Raw genomic sequence first — 18,928 nt, forward strand, 5'->3', positions numbered from 1 at the left:
CACTAAAGAAAGCCTTGCATAATCCTTGGTGTCATTTTATTTCTGGTTTACGACGGGTAAGTCTGGCTGAGTACATTCGAGTACTCAGGGTTTATCCCACCTTGTTGCAGGTGATGTTCTCGACCTGTTGATGATGGTGGCTAACCACCGGTGGGCTCGGTGATTCTATACTTACTTCTCATCTATATGCTTTTGTCGGATGATATCACTTATGCTAGCACTATATTTGGAACTTATATTAATGTAATCATTTGAAAGCTATGTTGTTTTCACTAAGCGATTTTGAAACCCAAACTTGTACTATTATTTGTTAACCCCTTTGTAATATTATTTCCGCTGCAACTCGATGTATGTGATGTGTATTTGCTTAATCACGCGATCTTGGTTGTGATGTTGATTTACCGAGGTCTTTCGGGACACTCGGCGGACTACCAGATTTATATGAGTGAAAGTATGGGTGTGTCAACGTGTTAGCGGGGACAACCATACTTGATCTTGTTTAAATTGGGCGGTTCTGTCACACCATCCGTACGTCGAGCTGTGCCAAAGACCCACCAGGCGTAGCTCCTACTCCCCGGCTGCGGAGGGAAGGCGTGCTAACCCGTAGTAGAGAGGACACGACAAGCCATGGGCATGGGTGGCACGCGCGCTAGCTTCTACTCACTATCGGAGACGGCTTCTTTGCCGAGTGTTCTAGCTTTTGCCGAGTGCTTTTTATCGAGCGCTCGGCAAAGAGGCTATTTGTCGAGTGCCATAGAGAAAAGCACTCAGCAAACAACTGGCACTCGACAAAGAGGTGGTTTACCGAGTGTCGAGCAGTCGGCAAACAATAACACTCGGCAAAGACCAGGTTTGCCGAGTGTCGGGCATTCGGCAAACAATAACACTCGGTAAAGGGACGCCGTCGTTAACGGCCGGCAGCCGCCGTTAACCCTTTGCCGAGTGTCTTCTGCTGACACTTGGCAAAGCGATGATTTGTCGAGTGTCATTTTTGACACTTAGCAAACCATTTTTTTTTACTTTTGACCTTCAAACTTTTTCTACAGTCCTCATACAATATCTGGTACTCCATGTTCCAATGTGGCATATTTCTCGAACTTTTTCTATATTTCTTTAATTTATTTCATTTAATTGAATTTTCTTGGATAATTCAAATTATAACAGCTAGTCATTTGAATAATGAAAAAATAAATAAATAAATGATATTCATGTTATTTAGTATAATGTGAGGCCGTATCCAGGAATAGACCACTAATTTTGAACATTTTGTTCACGAAACATGACCACAAACTTGCGGTCGAGTTATTTTTAAATTCTATAAAAAGCAAACGAAGTTCGAAAATCATGAAACTTGTCAAGATGTCATGATATCATATGTGGAGGCTGTGATAAAAATTTAAGAAGGTTTTGCGCAAGTTATCACATACGATGCTTGCAAACCGAAGAATCTCCGAAGAAGTTTCATGATTTCGTGAAGAGGCCGACGAGGTGGTAAGCATCGTACGTGACAAACTTACGCGAAGCCTCCTTAATTTTTTTATCACAGCCTCCACATATGATATCATGATATCTCGACAAGTTTCAAGATTTTCGGTCTTCGTTTGCTTTTTATAGAATTTAAAAACAACTCGACCACAAGTTCGTAGTCATGTTTCGTAAACAAGATGTTCGAAATTGATGGTCTGTTCCTGGATACGGCCTCACATTATACTAAATAACATGAATATCATTTTCTCATTTATTTTTTTCATTATTCGAATAACTAGCTGTTATAATTTGAATTATTCAAGAAAATTCAATTAAATGAAATAAATTAAAAAAATATAGAAAAAAGTCTGAGAAATATGTCACATTGGAACATGGAGTACCAGGTATTGTATGAGGACTACAGAAAAAGTTTAGAGATCAAAAGTGAAAAAAATATGGTTTGCCGAGTGTCAAAAAAATGACACTCGGCAAATCACCTCTTTGCCGAGTATCAGTAGAAGACAGTCGGCAAAGAGGTTTTTTTGCCGAGTGTAAAAAAAACACTGGGCAAAGAGGGGGTTTGCTGAGTGCCATTTTTAAAACACTCGGCAAATAAATAAAATCTTTTTTTCTAGAAAAGAAGGAGAAGAAAAAAATAAAAAATAAACTTTACCGAGTGCTCAGATCTAGAACACTCGACAAACCCTGATTTGCCGAGTGTCAGATCTAGGACACTCGGCAAAAAATAAATAAAAAAATAAAAAAATCATTTGTGGAGTGTCAGATCTAGAACACTCGACAAAGCTGCTATACTATATAACTGCACGGCGACGCAATAGCCAGGCAAATCCGAGGGTGGGCAGCTCACCCAACGAAGCGCAAGTCATTGCGCGTTGCGATGGAGCGGCGGGCGCAGTAGTCCGGCGACGCGCAACAGCCAGGCAAGGACGGCGGCGGTGACTCTCCTCCTCCACCGCAACCGGTAAGATCCGCTCTCCTCCTGCTGCACAGAGCCCCATGAACCTTTTTGTACATCTTCATCCCGCGGAAGGTCTATTTGATGTCTGTTGTCTGCTTGCTGTCTGCTTGTCGCGGAAGGTCTCCTCCTCCTGCTGCACCCGTTCTCCTCGAACTGACGCGCTTGCTGTCTACTTGCCGCTTCGCAGTTCTTGGAGGTGACGTGCAGGAGCTCCAGCAAGGTCCGACGGTTTATGGCAGGGACGACGGCCCGCTACGCGCTGCACGCCATCAACCGCAAGCTCGAACCTGGGGCCCCGCCGGCGCTGTACGTCGAGGCCGTCAGGGACGACGAAGAGCCCGTCAGCTTCGGCCCCAGAGCGGCCCTCGCCGACTACGGCCACGGCTGGAGGCTGCATACTGTCACCACGCAGGACGCACCCGGGATCCATCACGCGCCGCAGCGGAAAGGCAGCGGCGGCGGTTTTTTTATATTTTTTTGAAAATTCGTTGCCGAGTGTCGATTTAGCACTCGGCAAAGGCTTTGCCGTCATGGTGGCGCTCGCCGTCACAGCGACTTTTCTTTGCCAAGTGTCAGATTAGCACTCGGCAAAGCCTTTGTCGAGTGCCCGATAAAGTACACTCGGCAAAGAGGTCTTTGCCGATAAACTGTTTACCGAGCCCCTTTGCCGAGTGTAGGTTTTGCCGAGTGTATATCGGTCTTTGCTGAGTACCTCAGGCACTCGGCAAAGAAGCTGAATCCGGTGGTGCCTCTGGCTTGGGGTTGTCACTGACGTTCAGACGTGGAGCCATGAAGGTCTCACGTGTCAGGTGTGAGGAGAATGGAGACGTAGAATTGGACATGCTACTACCTACTATATATGCTGTGGAGCATGGACAAGGCAGCTGCGTCTTTTTTCTTTCACAGGTGGGTGGAGCCATGGAGGTCTCAGGTGGGTAGAGGAGAATAGAAGTTCACAACGTTATCTCAAAATATGACAGAATGATATTTTCAGATAACGGTTGATTCTTTCGGTGCTATTTTACGGACGAGCATACTTTCAATGATAATTTCTGGATATTGTAATCTATGGAACCAATTTTCTAAAAAACAAAAAGTTTTTTCAGCCCAACCAACGTTGTGCCGTCGGCAGGCCACGGCCCATGAAGCGTTACGGGCATCACGGGGGCTCGTTTGGGCTTTGGTCCGCTAAACATATGACTGCAGTGTGTATGTCGGCGGTGGAGGAAAATATCACTGACAGGCATGACCCACGCTTGCGGAACGTATGGCTGCAAGGAGGACGCCGTGAGCCCACACACAGCCCACCTGTCCGGCTGTCCCTGTCGACGAACTAATAGCTCTACCCCCAACTACCTTTCCTCCCCCGGGCTCCCCCTCAACCGGCTGCTCTGCCTCGCCATTGGTGAGCAAGAATCCCCAATACCTGGTTCGTCGCCTACTGTGATCGTCCCAGAGAAGATCAGGGCGCCCCAATTCGAGCTCTGCCGCGTCGAACCGCTGTTCCTCGGTAAGTTCATCCCTCTCCTCCGGTCAATTTATACAAGCCTTATACAATTCGTTTTGGCCGGCTAGTTGGTTGCTTTAGCTTTTCTGCAACCTGGACGGCAGGACCTGAATAAAGAATCCGCCGTGGAGGTGGACAAAAAGGAAGGCTGAGCTGTTGAGGAATTGTTTAGCGTTCCTGAGCTGTTCAGGATTCAGGCTATTAATTCAGAGTCGAGAGTAATACGCCATGTGCTCTGTTTAATCTCGTACTCTATTCAACTAATCGCCCCAGCAGCACCTGGGAGCTATTCTTCAAGGTGTATTCGAAAGCTTTTCGGCCTTTGTGCAGCAGACCTGTCTGTTACTCTGTTTTAGAAAATTTACAGGTAGAAGAAAGAGGCATATGGCTCCGAGTCACGTTGACTGACTGATTCTGCATCTAACCTGTACGCACACGTGTTTCGTGATTCCAGGGCGGCAGGATCGAAGATGCCGGAGCATTCGGAGAACGCGGCGGCGGACCTGATGGGTAACATCATGGAGACCATCGCGGAGAACCTCCCAAAGCAGAAGTCGGTCCGGTTCGACGACGGCTCCTCCATCTCCGAGCAGGCCAAGAAGCTGTTCGGCGGCGGTGAGAACAGGAACAAGAAGTCGGTCCACCACGTCCTGGGCGGCGGGAAATGTACGTATTGCACCCACAAGTAGCAACGTAGTGATGTCATCAAGTGGCTGACTGTCTGTCTGCGAATTGATCCTCGTGACGAATGATGATGACTGACGATGGCTGGCTGCAGCCGCCGACGTGCTGCTGTGGCGGAACAAGAAGATCTCGTCCAGCGTGCTGGGCGTGGCGACGCTGGTGTGGGTCTTCTTCGAGTGGCTGGACTACCACTTCCTCACCATCGTCTGCTTCGTTCTTGCGCTCGGCATGGCCGTCCAGTTCGCCTATTCCACCTTCGTCGCCATGCTCAACAGCGGGTACCGCATGCAGCTTAGCTGCGTTCTTTCTTTCGATGTGCCATTATCGTGCTTTCTGCGGTAGATATGACAACAAACAATGCCCGGGCTGCTCAACAACATTATCCATTCCAGGTCCCCTTCCAGCGTGCCCCGAGTGCAGCTGCCGGAGGAGCTGTTCGCGAACGTGGGCGCGGCCGTCGGCGCACAGGTCAACAGGGCGCTGGGCTTCCTCCAGGACGTGTCCTGCGGACGGGACCTCAAGCAGTTCGTCATCGTAAGTGATGCTGTGGAGTGCAACACTCTGTACCCGACTCTGCATGCATGCCTTTCTCTTCACTGAACATTTTACAACATGCAGTAGTAGCTATGTATGGTCAGACAGACTGATGCGAGCTTGTTTTCCTGTATATTGTTTTTAATTTTACCATTGGTGATTAATACAAGGTGATCGCCGGGTTCTTCGCGGCGGCGATCGTCGGCAGCTTCTGCAACTTCCTGACGGTCATCTACGTCGGTAATAACTTGTGAATTCTGGCAGCGATAGATTGTGCTTTCAGGGTTACATTACAGTTCTGAAGGATTATTCTGTTTGCTGTTTGGTAGTAACTGCTGCATGCACTAGTGCACTGCTGATGGATGGTGTGGCTGGTATGGTTTCAGGGTTCGTGTGCGCGCACACGCTGCCGGTGCTGTACGAGAGGTACCAGGACCAGGTGGACGACTTCCTGTACAACATGCTGGGCGTGGCGCAGAGCCAGTACCGCAGGCTGGACACCAAGGGCATCCTCAAGGGGGGCGTCAGCAAGTTCAGGAAGAGCGACTAGATCCATCCATGATCCATTCCCTCCCCAACTTCGTCAGTCGTCAGCAGCAGGGCGACCGAGGTTGCCCTGCTGCCTGCTGCCTGCTGTGCAATCAGTAATCTAATCTATGATTACCTCAGCTTTCATCTCTCCTCGACTGAACCAGAGGATGCTTCGGAACTCGGTCGCCAGTTGTTCCGTACAGAGAATAACCGCGCTGCTGCTACATACTCCTACTTGTGTAATGATATATATGATATTTTAGCTTCCCGTGTACTGAATGCACGCTGCACTAATGTTTACTAGCACTTCCTTTCATGCACATCTTGCTTCCACGGGTATTAGTCAGCTGTGTCGCCCTTTTCAAAAACTGCCACTGCTTGTTTTCCTCAGAGTTGACCTCTTTGATTTGTAATGTCGATCGAGTTGATCAGGATTCTGTATTTTTCTTTTTGTTTTTTGGTTGCGACAAAGTGCAGTGAGTCTGCATTTCCGAGACATAGCAATGGCTTGCTCTCAGAGCTCATTCAGAGGTGAAAGAAGCCAAGAGGAAACAGAAACACCACATCATTTACCGGGCCGACCGAACGCTCACTCTACGTGGGCTCTCGGCCCCGCTACCTCTGGGCTGAGGTTTCGTCGTCGGCTGCTCCGCTGGGTCGGCACGCACATGGTCAGGTCCTGTCCACCATGGCGCGGCGGCGTGCATGCGGGGCTGACGACGGAACGTGCTCCGCGCTGCTCCACCGCGTGGCGGCCGTGCGCCGGCGGAGGCTCGCCATGAGCACCGCCACAGCCCGGTGGGGCGCCGCGCGCCAACTCGGACGGCCCACCAGTACCGTGATCTCCTGTGCAGTGGCGCAGTGCGCACTAACGCCATGCAAATATGCAACACACAATGCGTGTGCTTGGTGCCCAGGCCCCGTTCAAGTGCCAAATTTTCTTTCTTGCGTTTGCCAAAAGGTTCAGTAATACATGATTATTAGCGATTTAGAGTTTCATTAATTAACACGCTTTGGTGAAATCCATATTACCAATTAGGTACCCACATATTTGGGGCCATGCATCTATGGACATCCATCCAGCCATATTATGTTTGGACGCTGACACGCCTGGTGTCATTTTGTAATCCAATTCTCATTTTGCGCTCTTCTTCCTCTATAATCTTCTCTTTAATTGGCTCATGTCGCACGGTGTTACTCCATATATAACTTCCATCCATCGTACCAATGTATGTACCACCCTCCACCTGAGTCGGCCACTTATAATCGTTGCTACTCTTGCCTCCATGCCGTCAATCGTAGTGGTCATGAATTACCACCCTGACCAACCCAATGATCACCATCAATCGTTCCGTGAGCGACGCTACTAATGCTTGATCTATACCACCCACCCGATCCGTCACTACTCTTGCCTCTGTGTTGGCTCAGTGGGGTGAACCACCTTGTTCTTAACCACCCCAAATGGCTACCCTTGGTCGATTTTGGGCAGGCAGCGCCGACGTCACCATCTTGTCATTCTACCCAGCCACCATCAATCCATTGTTGAGCTAGCCTTTCTCCCCAACCTTCTATCTGTGACCAAGGATTAACGGAAAAGCTCATCTAAGCTCAAACCCCCAAAGACAAACCCTAACCTCTTGTCCTCATTGGATTTGATGGAGACAGAGAAGACGCCTAACATCTTCTCGGGATGACGATGGATTGTGGAGAATATGGAAGGGGGAAGAAAGGGATGAAAACATTCTTGTGTGAGGAGGGTGAAGAAACACTTAGGCTAAGGGCTTATTTGGATCAAGTAGGGCTATTTTTAGCTAGAGCTAAAATTTAGCCCAAATTATTAGTTGGTGTTGGCAACTAGTTAGCTAACAACTAGTTAGAGATGTGGCTAAATAATTAACCCACCTATTAGCCCCTTACTGGATGGCTAATTCTTTTAAATATTAGCTGACTAACAATTAGCCCTATCATATCCAAATATGGTCTGAGTTTAGCAATCCCGTTTGAGCCTTTTATAACTGATTTGATAAGGAAATAAGATAACTTATGGAATTAGCTACACCCTTCATTCCAAATTATAAAACATTTTGGCTTTTCTAGATTCATAACTTTTGATAGGGACCTAGATGTATGCTATGACTAGATACATGGTAAAAGACATGAATCTAAAATGCCAAAACATATAATCATTGTTTTTAAAAAAAAATGCCAAAACATCTTATAATTTGGGGCGAAGGAACTAGAAGACATGTGTGGGCGGCAACCATGCGTATAGTCACTTTCCTGACAGGTTGCGATCATTGTACAAACAGACACTTACGTACAAACACTCTCACATGCACATTGTTTTACTGTAACATTTGATTTAATCACAAGATAATAAGACTATAGGTGACAACGACCAAGTGATTATTAAACTTTCCAAGATTTGTCAGCTGTTAACTACTTCGTTCTAAATTATAAGTCGCTTTGACTTTTTTTGTATATCCATTTTGCTATGTATCTTGATAAATAATATGTCTAGATACATAGCAAAATGGATGAACCAAAAAAGTTAAAGTGATTTATAATTTGAAATAGAGGGAGCAAGTCACAGTCAACTAAGTACGTCCACGTACAGAAGAGCCACCGTACCAACAATGCATGCATGCCCCTGAACTGTTGATGCCAAGGCTTCCAATAGGCGACCTGACATTCTACTCACGCAGTCACGCAACCATTTTTTTGTTAATATACAGGAGTACTATACTACTGTAACTAGCTATATTGGCACAGACAATCCAACGCCGTGAAGCCACGTCAGATGTCGAGGTGGGCCCCACCGGACATCCCTGTGCAATTGTGCATGTGCCTTTGGGGGGAAAAAATGAAAAGGAAGGGAGGGCCGGGGGTATCTGTGCTCCTCTGGCTTTACAGAGGGATGAGATCTGTCTGCTGCATGCCTTGTGCAAAGCAGCACCAGTAATCTCATGGTGTCTTCATCTTTCGTCCATCTGCCCAGATACTGTGAGATCTTTTCTCCACTTGGCCGGCCGGCCGGTGATTCTTCCTGGCGATTAACCGAGCTATTAGCCATGAAGCCCTGCTCTCTGCCAAGAGCTAGCTCCATCTGGACCTCTCGCTCCGATCTGAGACGTGGCGCATGGACGCCAAGGAGAGACCTCGGCGACAATGGCTATAAATACCTCCACCCTGCTCGCCAACCCTCCTCCAACAACCAACCAAGCAAGCAGCTAGCTAGAGCTTTCTGAGCTTCACACTAGTAAGCTACTCGCTCCACACTAGCTCACTCGGTCACTGACCACTCTAGCTGCTTATTGCTTGCTCGAGCTAGCTAGGTCGAGGGTGAGAAGTAGGCATGGCGGCTATGCATGGCCAGGTCTGACGATCAGTGCGATCGCCTTGTGTGGGCGGCATTGCCCAAGGAGGGCAACCTCAGGGGCTGCCGTGGCGCCGGCGACGATGACGATGACGACTACGACGTCGCTCCGGCTGCGTAACTAACGGATCGATCTGCAGTATGCATGTGCGCATGCAGTCATCATGATCTAGGGAGCAGTGAGATTGTACAAGGGATGATGAGTACGTGTGCTGATGAGGTTTTGAGGTGATGTATATTTCTTGCCTCCGATCGAGCTAATAACTTTACTCTTGTAGTAATATATAGCTTGCTTAGCTAGTCAATTAGAAATAAAGAAGCGTCCATGACACCATGACTGAGCACAGCACAGCTCACTACTGGAAACGTGAATTTCCCTGACGGTGCGCTAAAGTATAGTAGTGGAGGATAAATCAGGATAATTGCTGTCCAAAGGAGTCGATGAGATTTATATGGATGTTGGTGTAAGAGGTCAGGAGTTGTACTACTTTTTTAACTATCTATAAGGAAAATAAACTAAATGGGGTCAGGAGTTCCCTTCACTCTGCACCCTTTGGTTTAATTTCTCTGTGTTTGAAGAGGTAGGACCGTAGGACGGCCGGGGTTTAGGTCATTTCTACGAGATCTGCTATATATGGCCTCTAAGGACAAAATTTAAAGAGAAGGCGATGATAGTACCACAAATTGAACAAAGAAGGTATATATGAAATTGTATTGTATTGTACTGTACTGTAAGAAGGATATTGAATAATGTTAGCTCAAAATAAAGTTCCATGTACCCCAAACTTAAGAGTGTTGGAGGGCTAAGAATATGTCTTCCATACGAAACGCTTCTAGGGAACAATAATCTATCAGAAAATAAGGTTTCCCTAGGGCATCATATTAATCTCGTCCCCCCACTAAATCCATGACTTTTTAGTATTACCAGATAATATATTGTGGCAGATCCTCTCTATGTTTAATGGACTAATTAAGCATGTTTTTTTTAGAGAACTTTGGTGCAAATAAAACAAACATGCTTATTTGTTCTATTGGAGTTGATGCACTTATTTAGATATATAAGTACAAACAGTGCTAATTTCCGATAGATTATACCCCAACAGGCGAATAAGTTGATCCATTATTCACCACTCATTTTTGTGTTTTTTCTTTAAAAAAATAAAAATATACATGGGTCATAATTTACAAACATTTTTTTTAAAATTTAAAAATAATATTGAGGATTATCTATTTAATTTAAATTTTAGGATGGGTTCTAAGTTAATTATTTGAAACCAACCCTAACATGGGAAAAAAAAACTAGAGATGTTCCAATAGTCACCTATATAACGAAAAACAAGTAGTACTACATTCAAGATGAGGCCTTTTGTCCGCGCCCCCCCCCCCCCCCCCCCCCCCCCCCCACCACCACCCTCGACCTTTTTCCTTCTGATTTTAATTAACAACAACGGCCTTGCCATCATTTTTTAAAGATATATGTACGAGACTTATAGCTATTTCTCATGGGAAAATAAAAAAACTTGGAAATTACTAGTCTGTTTCTTATAGAGAATGCAAAGTTAAGCCTTCAATAATTATTCTCTGATGTGCCATATTTCTGTATCTCTGTGTTGAAGTTTCTCTAGTACTTCAATACAAAAAATATTATTTATCATGTAGTATCTAGTTAAATATTATGATCTCATCCACATACTCTGACGTAAACCTTCCCTAAGGCCAGGCTTGTTCGGTTCCTTAGGAAGGAGGCCATGGAATAATTCCCTGTTGTAATGGTTCACTAATTTGTATAATCCGGATAAGCTGGAATGGTTCATGGGTCCAATCCTAGCTAGGAAACCGAGCAGAGGATCTTAAATGGGTGCCATATATATATATATATATATATATATATATATATATTTTCATTTCGGATTTTGCATAAGATCGACATATATATGTACAATCAGTTCAGTTCAGCATATGGATCTTAATTAACTAGGATTTCTATGTATCCAAACCGCACGGTGAAGCAAGTAGTTAGTAGCGCACCACTTGATTATTACAGTAGAATATAATTACCTGATTGATAATAATTTCTTATATATAATTACCTGATTAACCATGCCAAGATTCGCACGCAGCTTACGTGGTCCTTACATAAGACACAAGTCGTCGACAGATAGAACCGCAGCCTGCTACCTCAACTTGTCAAGCAGAGGTCAGAGCAGATTCATAACGCAGCCAGTGGCGGATCCAAAGGGGGGGCTGGGGGGGCTCCAGCCCCCCCTAATTTCTTGATTTCAATGCTAATTACTGTAGCAAAAACTTGATTTCACCGTTAAATCTTCGTGCAAATCAACATCTCTGTTGTTTTAGCCCCCCCTTATCCCGCATCCCACATCCGCCACTGAACGCAGCATATGAGTTGAGAATTGAGAGTAGTGTCCAATATCTTGCGTCATGCATGCAGAGTGGTTCCAGCTACAAGAAGGTGAGCTAATGATCCAAACACCTCCAACAGCAGCCAGCCACCTGCCCTGCCCATGCTTTGCACTGGAAGGAAGGCCACCAACCATGAACCATCTATCCCAATTCCCAACTTCCCAAGTGGCTGGCGCGAACTACGTGCTCACAGCACCGGAATGAAGCTATAAAATGCCCGGCGAGGACAACCCATGTCTTGCATCTCCATCGCAACCAAGCGGCTTCAGTTCCTGAGCAAGCACTTCTGCAAGCAGATAGCCACCATGGCTTCCGCCGCCTCGTCTCTCGTCTCCGCCACGGCACTCGTGATGATGGCGCTCATCATGATGCTCGGGGGCAGCAGCACGTGCCACGCCGCGCGGCATCTCGCCGACACGACGACCGCCCCGGCCGCCGCTCCGGCCGCCGTCCCGGGAATTCCTGCCGTGCCGAAGCCGCCGGTCGTGCCCGCGGCCACCCTTCCACCGATGCCCACCGTGCCGACGGTGGTGCCTGCGGTGGGCGCCCTGCCACCGATCCCCGCGTTGCCCAAGATCCCCGCGGTCACCGTGCCCTCTGTGCTGCCCCCTATCGCTATGCCGGCTGTACCCGCCGTGCCAAAGGTGACTCTGCCGCCGGTGCCCGCCGCCGTCGTCCCTAAGGTTGGCGGCGCCTTGCCGCCGGTGCCCGCCGTGCCTAAGCTGACACTGCCACCGATGCCCTCCATCCCGGCGGGCGTGCCCGTGCCGTTCGTGGCGTCGCCTCCTTCGGCATAATTCAGTTCACCGGTGTCTGATTCATTGTTCATCGAGTATTCGATAGTTGATCACTCGCGATCAATCTGTGCATGCATGCTGCCTTTCTTGAGCAGATTTACTTGCTTGGAGTATTTTGTTCCCTTTTTTTTTAAGTTGTATTTGTTCCCCTTTTTATGTATGTATATGTGATTCTATATACTTCTATATATTGTATTGAGTCTTTTTCAAAATTATATATATCGTGTTAAGTTTTGTCAGTTCATTTTCTGTCCTCTTTTTTTTTCTCTTTTGGTTGGTGGTCATTGATTGTAACTTGTAAGTGTATACGTATGTACAGAGTGCTGCTCGGCTATCCCGTGTATTGTATCATGTATTTGAGTTTATTTATATGTAACACCCAAAATTTCAGTCTTTTTGAAATAAGAAAATTTTGATTTAATTATGTTATTATGTGAGCATTGAAATATAGGAAACAAATAATTTTTGTGAATATAAAATCAAATATAAGGTTAGTAATATGTTGATGCATTCATGCTGCTGCACATTTGTTTTTGTAATGAATGGCTTTGACTAGAATTTGAATTGGATTCAAATTTAAATTGAAAATGGAATTGGAAAATTTATTTGGAAAAAAAGGTTTTCCCTTCTTCCCCTTCCCTTCTTCTAACTAATTCGCCCCCCTGGCCCCTTCCTTCTTCCGCGTCAGCCTAGCCCCGCTCGGCCTCCCCCAGGCGCATCGCACTGGCCCAGTTTCGCCGGCCCAGCCGAGCCGAGCGGCCTTCCAGCAACCGCTGCCGCATCCTCAGCCCTGCGCCCAGCCGCTGACCACCCGGCCCCACGTGTCAGTGCCGCCCCCTTCCTCCCGCGCGTCCCACAACCGCCCCACGCTCCACTCGCGTCGTGGGAGTGCCCCCCCCCCGCGCAGGCCTCTATAAAATGCGCCGAGCTCGTCACCGCCCCTCTCTGTTGCCCCCGCTCCTTTTCTTCGCGCTCGCCGTGCACGGAAGCCGCAACCGTTGAAGAACGTCGGGATCCGCCGAGCTCGGAACCGCCGCGAGGCCCGCCTTCCCCGAGCCGTCTTCGACCCCGTTTGTTACCGTGGTGAGCTTCACCGTGCTCCCCTCTTTCTCCCCATGTAGTTTATTTCGTGTTTCGTGGCTTCTAGCGCCCAATCCGCGAGCGCCGTCAACCTCCTTGCCGCCGGTCATGGCCGCCACCTCGCCAGCCGTGTTCCCTGGCCGCGCTCTAGACCTTGGCGAGTTCCCCTTCACCCCCGCAACTCCCCGGTGCCCTCGGTTGTGAAAACAGTGGACCCTAACCTCTGAACCGCGCGCTTCGGCGAGTCCTTGCTGTCGGCCATGGAGCTTGTCGCCGGAGTCACTGTGCTGGCCGGCGTCTCCTCCTCTCTCCCCCTCACTGATCTGATCTGGCCGTTCATTTCAAATCCGACGGCCACCGTTGGCCGATACCCCTTCGTGGGTGGATTTGCTAAAGAGCCCCCTGTTTTCGCTTAATTGTACCCGCAGTCCATAGCGCAAACTCCCGAGTATGCTTTCTTCTTTTGAAAACATAAACTAAACTGTTTTAGTCCAAAGTACGTTTTCAGTATTTACAGAAATGTCATTTGTACTGTTTTGCTTATAAAATCATCGTTTTAGCTCCGATATGATCCGTTCAAATTGCGTTAGCTTCGTAATTTCATAATCTACATGTTAGTACCACTGTTAATCAAGTTTGCAACTTTTAAATTTCATGATTAGTTTTAATTACATAAAGTGCTATAGAAAACCCTGTTTAATTCATAACTTTCACGTTTTAGCTCCGTTTTTCGTGAACTTCGCGTTGACGTGATCGTAGCTAGACATAGATTATTTTTATAAACATTTTATCTTGTTTTCTATACTGTTGGTGTACTGTTTTAACTGTAGGATTGTTTGCTTTGCATGAATGCCTGTGGAATATTGTATGTTGCCGTGTTTGTCGCGTTGAGACGGTGAGGAGAACGTTGGAGATCAAGAGTTCTTCGACGACCAGTAGGACCAGCAAGAGTTTGTGAACCAAGGCAAGTATAGCATGGGCCTACCTTGATGTTCTATTCACTTTAATCACTGACTCATGTACATGTGTCTAACTTTGATAACCATAAGGACATTCTAGTCATTTGATGACTTGTTCCCTTGACTCCTATGGGTTAATTGCATATGGGTAGATTGCTAGTGCTCTAACTAAACATGATCTATACGATGGTTGATGGTTCTATGGAACTAAAAGTATAACGTGATTTGTAACAACTGATCCATAGGGTGAAGGTGCAAATGACTTTTGATCATGTTGCTCCCGGCCCTCTATAAGGACTTATCTGTCGGTAAAAGTTGGGACTGACAGTGCAACCGTGAGAGTCATATGGCTCTAACTTTAGCTCAGTAATATGACCTTTTCTAGCTTGTTAGAGGTTACCTTTATGGCGCAAAAAGGGGTTTGCCACATTGGGTATAGGGCTGCCTCTGTTCCTATGTGTATAGCCGCGATGGATATGTGCCATAGGAAAGGGGGGTTCCTACATCTGCCTGCCGAGGCAACCTAGCGGCCCTAACTTGTTAGAGAAACCTATGAAATGGCTTCATAGTGTACTCTGCCCGCTCACCTTGGCAGTGACATAGGAGTAATTAACCCGGGCATATGGGAATCACGACTCGCGGTGAATGTGCACCACCTCTGCAGAGGGATACAAACTGTTATAACAGCCGTGCTCACGGTCACAAGCGGCCCGAAAAACTCACAGAATAATTGGATACTCTTTGTTGTTCAGTTATGATGGTTTATGATAATATGATCCAAATGGTGCTGATATCTGATTAAGTGGGTTCAAATGGGAGCTTAAGCATAACTTGATAATAATTGGTAATAAAATCCTAACTTACTAAAAGTGCTAACTACAGTAAACCAGTGTCGTTCTTTTTGAGCTACATAACCCCATGTTATCTTGTTAAGTATGGAAAGTACTTACGCTTGTTTATTTTCTTTATTTGGATAAAAATCCCGGATGAGTAACCGATGACAACGGGTATGAGAAATTTCCTGAGGATTATTAGGCTTATGGTCAACCAGTTGACCCTCCCTGTGATGAAGTCCCACGAGATTGTTATCTTTCTATATTTCACTGTGTGATGTAAGACTAATTTATATTATGGTTCTTGATGTAAGAGACACCGTGATGATACTTTATGTAATTTGTCAGCTTGTGTGTGTGATTGATCCCTGGGCACACATGAGTTAGTGCATTCAATTTTATCATTAAAATTGGGTGTGATATTATAGTACGTACTTTGTTTTGGAGAATGGCAGTTTTTTTAAGTGAATTTTGCCACGCAACAGTAGGGAAACCAAAAGTTTGTTCATGTGCAATGTATTTTATTTGGAAAAGACAGGTTGGTCTAAAAATGTTTGGATAATGGGTTGGATTTAGTTGGGCTTGGCCCATTTATATTCAATGAAATCAAACAGATTTAAGGCCCATATAATCCTATAGAGAATACTGACTACATGTTGACTCGATTTCAATAGATAGTGATTGCGTTCACCCATTATAAAGTTGATGAATGAAAAAGGCACGTGCATGTGCTGAGTTAAGTCGAGTCGACGTCTGGTTATTGCGGTCATGAAACATTCTTTACCAGTAACTTAACTGACATCTTTCTCTGCCTATTAGAGAGGCTATTATTAATTTCCTCAGCCTCTCGTGCGAGCTAGACACCTCCTTTTAACACCACTGTGTTTCTACTACATTGCTACTGCCTTAGGCCATGAGGTTTTTGGGAGCATTATTCACATCCTCTCGTGTAAGCTAGACACCTCTTTTTATCTAACACATTGTTACTGCTTCGGGCGATTAGGTTTTCCGTGTTCGAGAGGAGTATGTACGTTAACGTGATTGCTCCTACCATGTTTAAACAGAGGCTGCGAGGGGTGGGCACATGCTTGAGGTTAACTCCTCTAGCACAATATTGTAGCCCTTGGCACTTTCGGTGTGCAACACACGATGCATGTTAAAACAAAAGGTGGGAGAGGGTGGGCCGTGGGCGTAGGCTTGTGGTTAAATCCCCTAGCGCGGCCGGTGTCGTAGGAAAACAATTCGGTGAGGACTATCTCTACCTAGCCATCGTGAGGCGCATCTAATTTACCATGCGGACGTTTAAAATGGTACTGTGACCACGTATCAGTTGTCCAGTCGGCACCACGTCTTGGTAGGGATGGTCCTTCTTGAAATTTTTTTGGCGTCATAGCCCTTAGCGCTTTTGGTGAGCAGCATGGCACCAATATCTGAATATCTATGGCACCATGCTTATTGACATGAGCTAGCCCAATTAATATGACGTGGTTCGTCGTGAGCCCTTCCTTGTCATGTACATTTCACCTCGTCGTAGCCCCTTAGCGCTTTTGGAGTTGTTGCCATGTTGGCAAAACACTACGACAAAGCACGCACATGGCACCATGCTGTATACCTACAACAACATATCCTTTGGCACCGTACGAAGGGCCTATTTCTGCGATACTTTCCATCAGGGGCCCAAATATGAACGAAACAAGTTAGAACTACAAAGAAGGCGGACAATTCACTATACATTTCAACGACGCTCACTCTCACATAGAGACTCACTCAGACGTGGAATAGAAGCGAGCAACAATTATTTTTTTATTTAATTGTGCTGGCCAGGATTCAAACTCGAAACCTATAACTCTAAAGATTATATTGAGTTTGCTCACAAAAGGAAAGATTATATTGAGTTGCATGCGCCTATCATTACAATCCAAAAATTGATGGGAAGGCTGGCAATTCGCTTTATGTTTCAACGAAAATAAAAAAATTAGATGTCTGCCCGCCTATGATTAAATTGATGGCATGTGTGTTTGCGTCTTGGAGCTTTTGTGCAATTTCTTTTGCAATGGATTGTAAATTGAATTAAAATCACACAAGCTCTACCTTCACTAGTTCACTTGCATTGTTGACTATTTTTGTTGGATATAATATGAGTTTGGCCTATATAATATTTAATAAATCAAATAAAATTATATGTTACGTAACATTAAATGTTATATGGCTTAATACCATATGGGATTTTGACTGAACGCTGACTCAGCTTATATGGTTGGAAATTATTCATCTAAATTGAGAAGCTGAGAAAATGATAAAGGCGTGCCACACACGTGCGCACGCGCCGCCACCGCCGGCCCAGCCGTGGGCGCGGGCCGAGGCCGAGGCCGGCGGGCGTGGCCAGTCTTTTGCCATTTAATCCACATAACAACAGGAGTTACTCCCCTTGATGGTGGAGGCGAACTGATAGCGACAGTTATCTCTCCGTCTCCGTCTCCTGGAATTTTGCCTCTCTCCTTCCCGTCGCACCCATATATCTGAGTCCTCCGTCAGTCCAGATCAAGTTCTTCCGGCAACCACTCTCGAGAGAACCACATATCAGCAGCTTCCTGGCTTTCCCGTCCCGTAACTCTACGCGCACGGAGTAGCGGGAGAGCAGGTGCCTCCGGAACCCTCGTCCGCCTCAGAACCCTGCAGGGGGTGAGCGGCGATTAGGTTTTTGGGGAGCGATCCGCGACTGCTCGTCCACGTACATCTTCTTCCCGGTGATTGCCTGCGGAACGTCAAGGCGTCTTCTTCCTGGTGATCCGTTCATGGGACTGCACTGCGAACATCTTCCTGCATCGACTATGGTCTGCGACTTCGAGCAACGCACTATGTGGACTAGCGCAAATGGAGCCTCCGATGCCCTCAGCATGGGACCCTCCGCTGAGTACAGTCTAATTTATGTACTTTGTGTTTTTACTGTATTCACCAGTATGTCATCTCTGCATGTTGTAGTGTTCATAAGAAATATACACATGCACATATATATTGTCACAATGTTATTTTTCTGGATTAAACTGATAATGAAATTGTCTAAATTCCTAACAACCCAAAACCTAATGTTACACAATTTTCTGTCAGTGGTTTTGCTGCTGCTTTGAAGCCAAATAATTTTGATGGCAAGAATTTCATGATATGGTGTGCCAAGATGATATTGTGGTTGACTGCGATGAACTGCTTTCACGCTGCACAGGGGAAGCCTGAACAGTTTACTCCTAACGAGGAGAAAAAGTTCTTGGCTACCGATAACCTATTTCGAGGCGCCGTGATTAGTGCACTTCATCCCAAGTATGAGAAAAACTACATATCTTGCACATCAGGCAAAGAGTTATGGGATGCTCTTGAGGTAAAGTTTAGGGTTTCTGATTCTAGCAGTGAGCCGTACCTTATGGAGCAGCTGTATAACTACAAAATGGTTGAAACCCGTTCTGTGGTCGAACAGGCTCATGAGATACAGGCCACTAGCGAAGGAACTAGAACATTTCCCATGTCTGTTGCCTGATAAGTTTATGGCCGGCGGTATAATCGTTAAGCTGCCACCTTTTTGGAGGGATTTTGCTATTTCTCTAAAATACAAGAGACAAGAGTTTAACGTGACTGAGCTTATTGGATCTCTTGATGTTGAGGAGAGGGCGAGAGCAAAAGACAATCGTGGAAAAGAAGTTGAGTCTTCCGCCGCCAATATGGTGCAGAAGAAAAACTCATTTGCATCTCGTAATAAAAAGAAGAAGAA

The 18,928-nt window shown here is 46.1% G+C and overlaps 2 protein-coding genes across 3 annotated transcripts; both read left to right on the forward strand.

Annotated features, from left to right (window-relative positions):
• Window positions 1–3,785: 3,785 nt before the first annotated feature.
• LOC136550870 (reticulon-like protein B8) lies at window positions 3,786–6,022 on the forward strand. 2 transcript variants are annotated; one of them, XM_066542454.1, is made up of 7 exons: window positions 3,786–3,956; window positions 4,058–4,320; window positions 4,408–4,619; window positions 4,732–4,915; window positions 5,030–5,171; window positions 5,342–5,411; window positions 5,558–6,022. In XM_066542454.1, exons 3-7 carry the CDS (start codon window positions 4,424–4,426, stop codon window positions 5,719–5,721), a joined length of 756 nt encoding a protein of 251 aa, XP_066398551.1. In that variant the 5' UTR covers window positions 3,786–3,956; window positions 4,058–4,320; window positions 4,408–4,423; the 3' UTR covers window positions 5,722–6,022. The 2 variants fall into 2 exon arrangements, with proteins under 2 accessions (XP_066398551.1, XP_066398550.1); XM_066542453.1 differs by lacking the exon at window positions 4,058–4,320 and having other exon boundaries at window positions 3,788–3,956.
• Window positions 6,023–11,745: 5,723 nt separating this feature from the next.
• LOC136550872 (protein PELPK1-like) lies at window positions 11,746–12,646 on the forward strand. The gene has a single exon (XM_066542455.1). The coding sequence runs from the start codon at window positions 11,805–11,807 to the stop codon at window positions 12,294–12,296; it is 492 nt and encodes a 163-aa protein (XP_066398552.1). The 5' UTR covers window positions 11,746–11,804; the 3' UTR covers window positions 12,297–12,646.
• Window positions 12,647–18,928: the final 6,282 nt, after the last annotated feature.

The sequence above is a fragment of the Miscanthus floridulus genome, chromosome 4 (genome assembly GCF_019320115.1).
Source record: "Miscanthus floridulus cultivar M001 chromosome 4, ASM1932011v1, whole genome shotgun sequence".
In the NCBI taxonomy this organism is placed as follows: domain Eukaryota; kingdom Viridiplantae; phylum Streptophyta; class Magnoliopsida; order Poales; family Poaceae; genus Miscanthus; species Miscanthus floridulus.

Bases quoted from the DNA above. Each gene is read 5' to 3' on its own strand.
- LOC136550870 (XM_066542454.1), top strand. From the start codon at position 4,424: ATGCCGGAGCATTCGGAGAACGCGGCGGCGGACCTGATGGGTAACATC. The intron at 4,620-4,731 runs GTACGTATTGCA...GGCTGGCTGCAG, and splicing joins CGTCCTGGGCGGCGGGAAAT to CCGCCGACGTGCTGCTGTGG. The intron at 5,412-5,557 runs GTAATAACTTGT...GTATGGTTTCAG, and splicing joins CCTGACGGTCATCTACGTCG to GGTTCGTGTGCGCGCACACG.
- LOC136550872 (XM_066542455.1), top strand. From the start codon at position 11,805: ATGGCTTCCGCCGCCTCGTCTCTCGTCTCCGCCACGGCACTCGTGATG.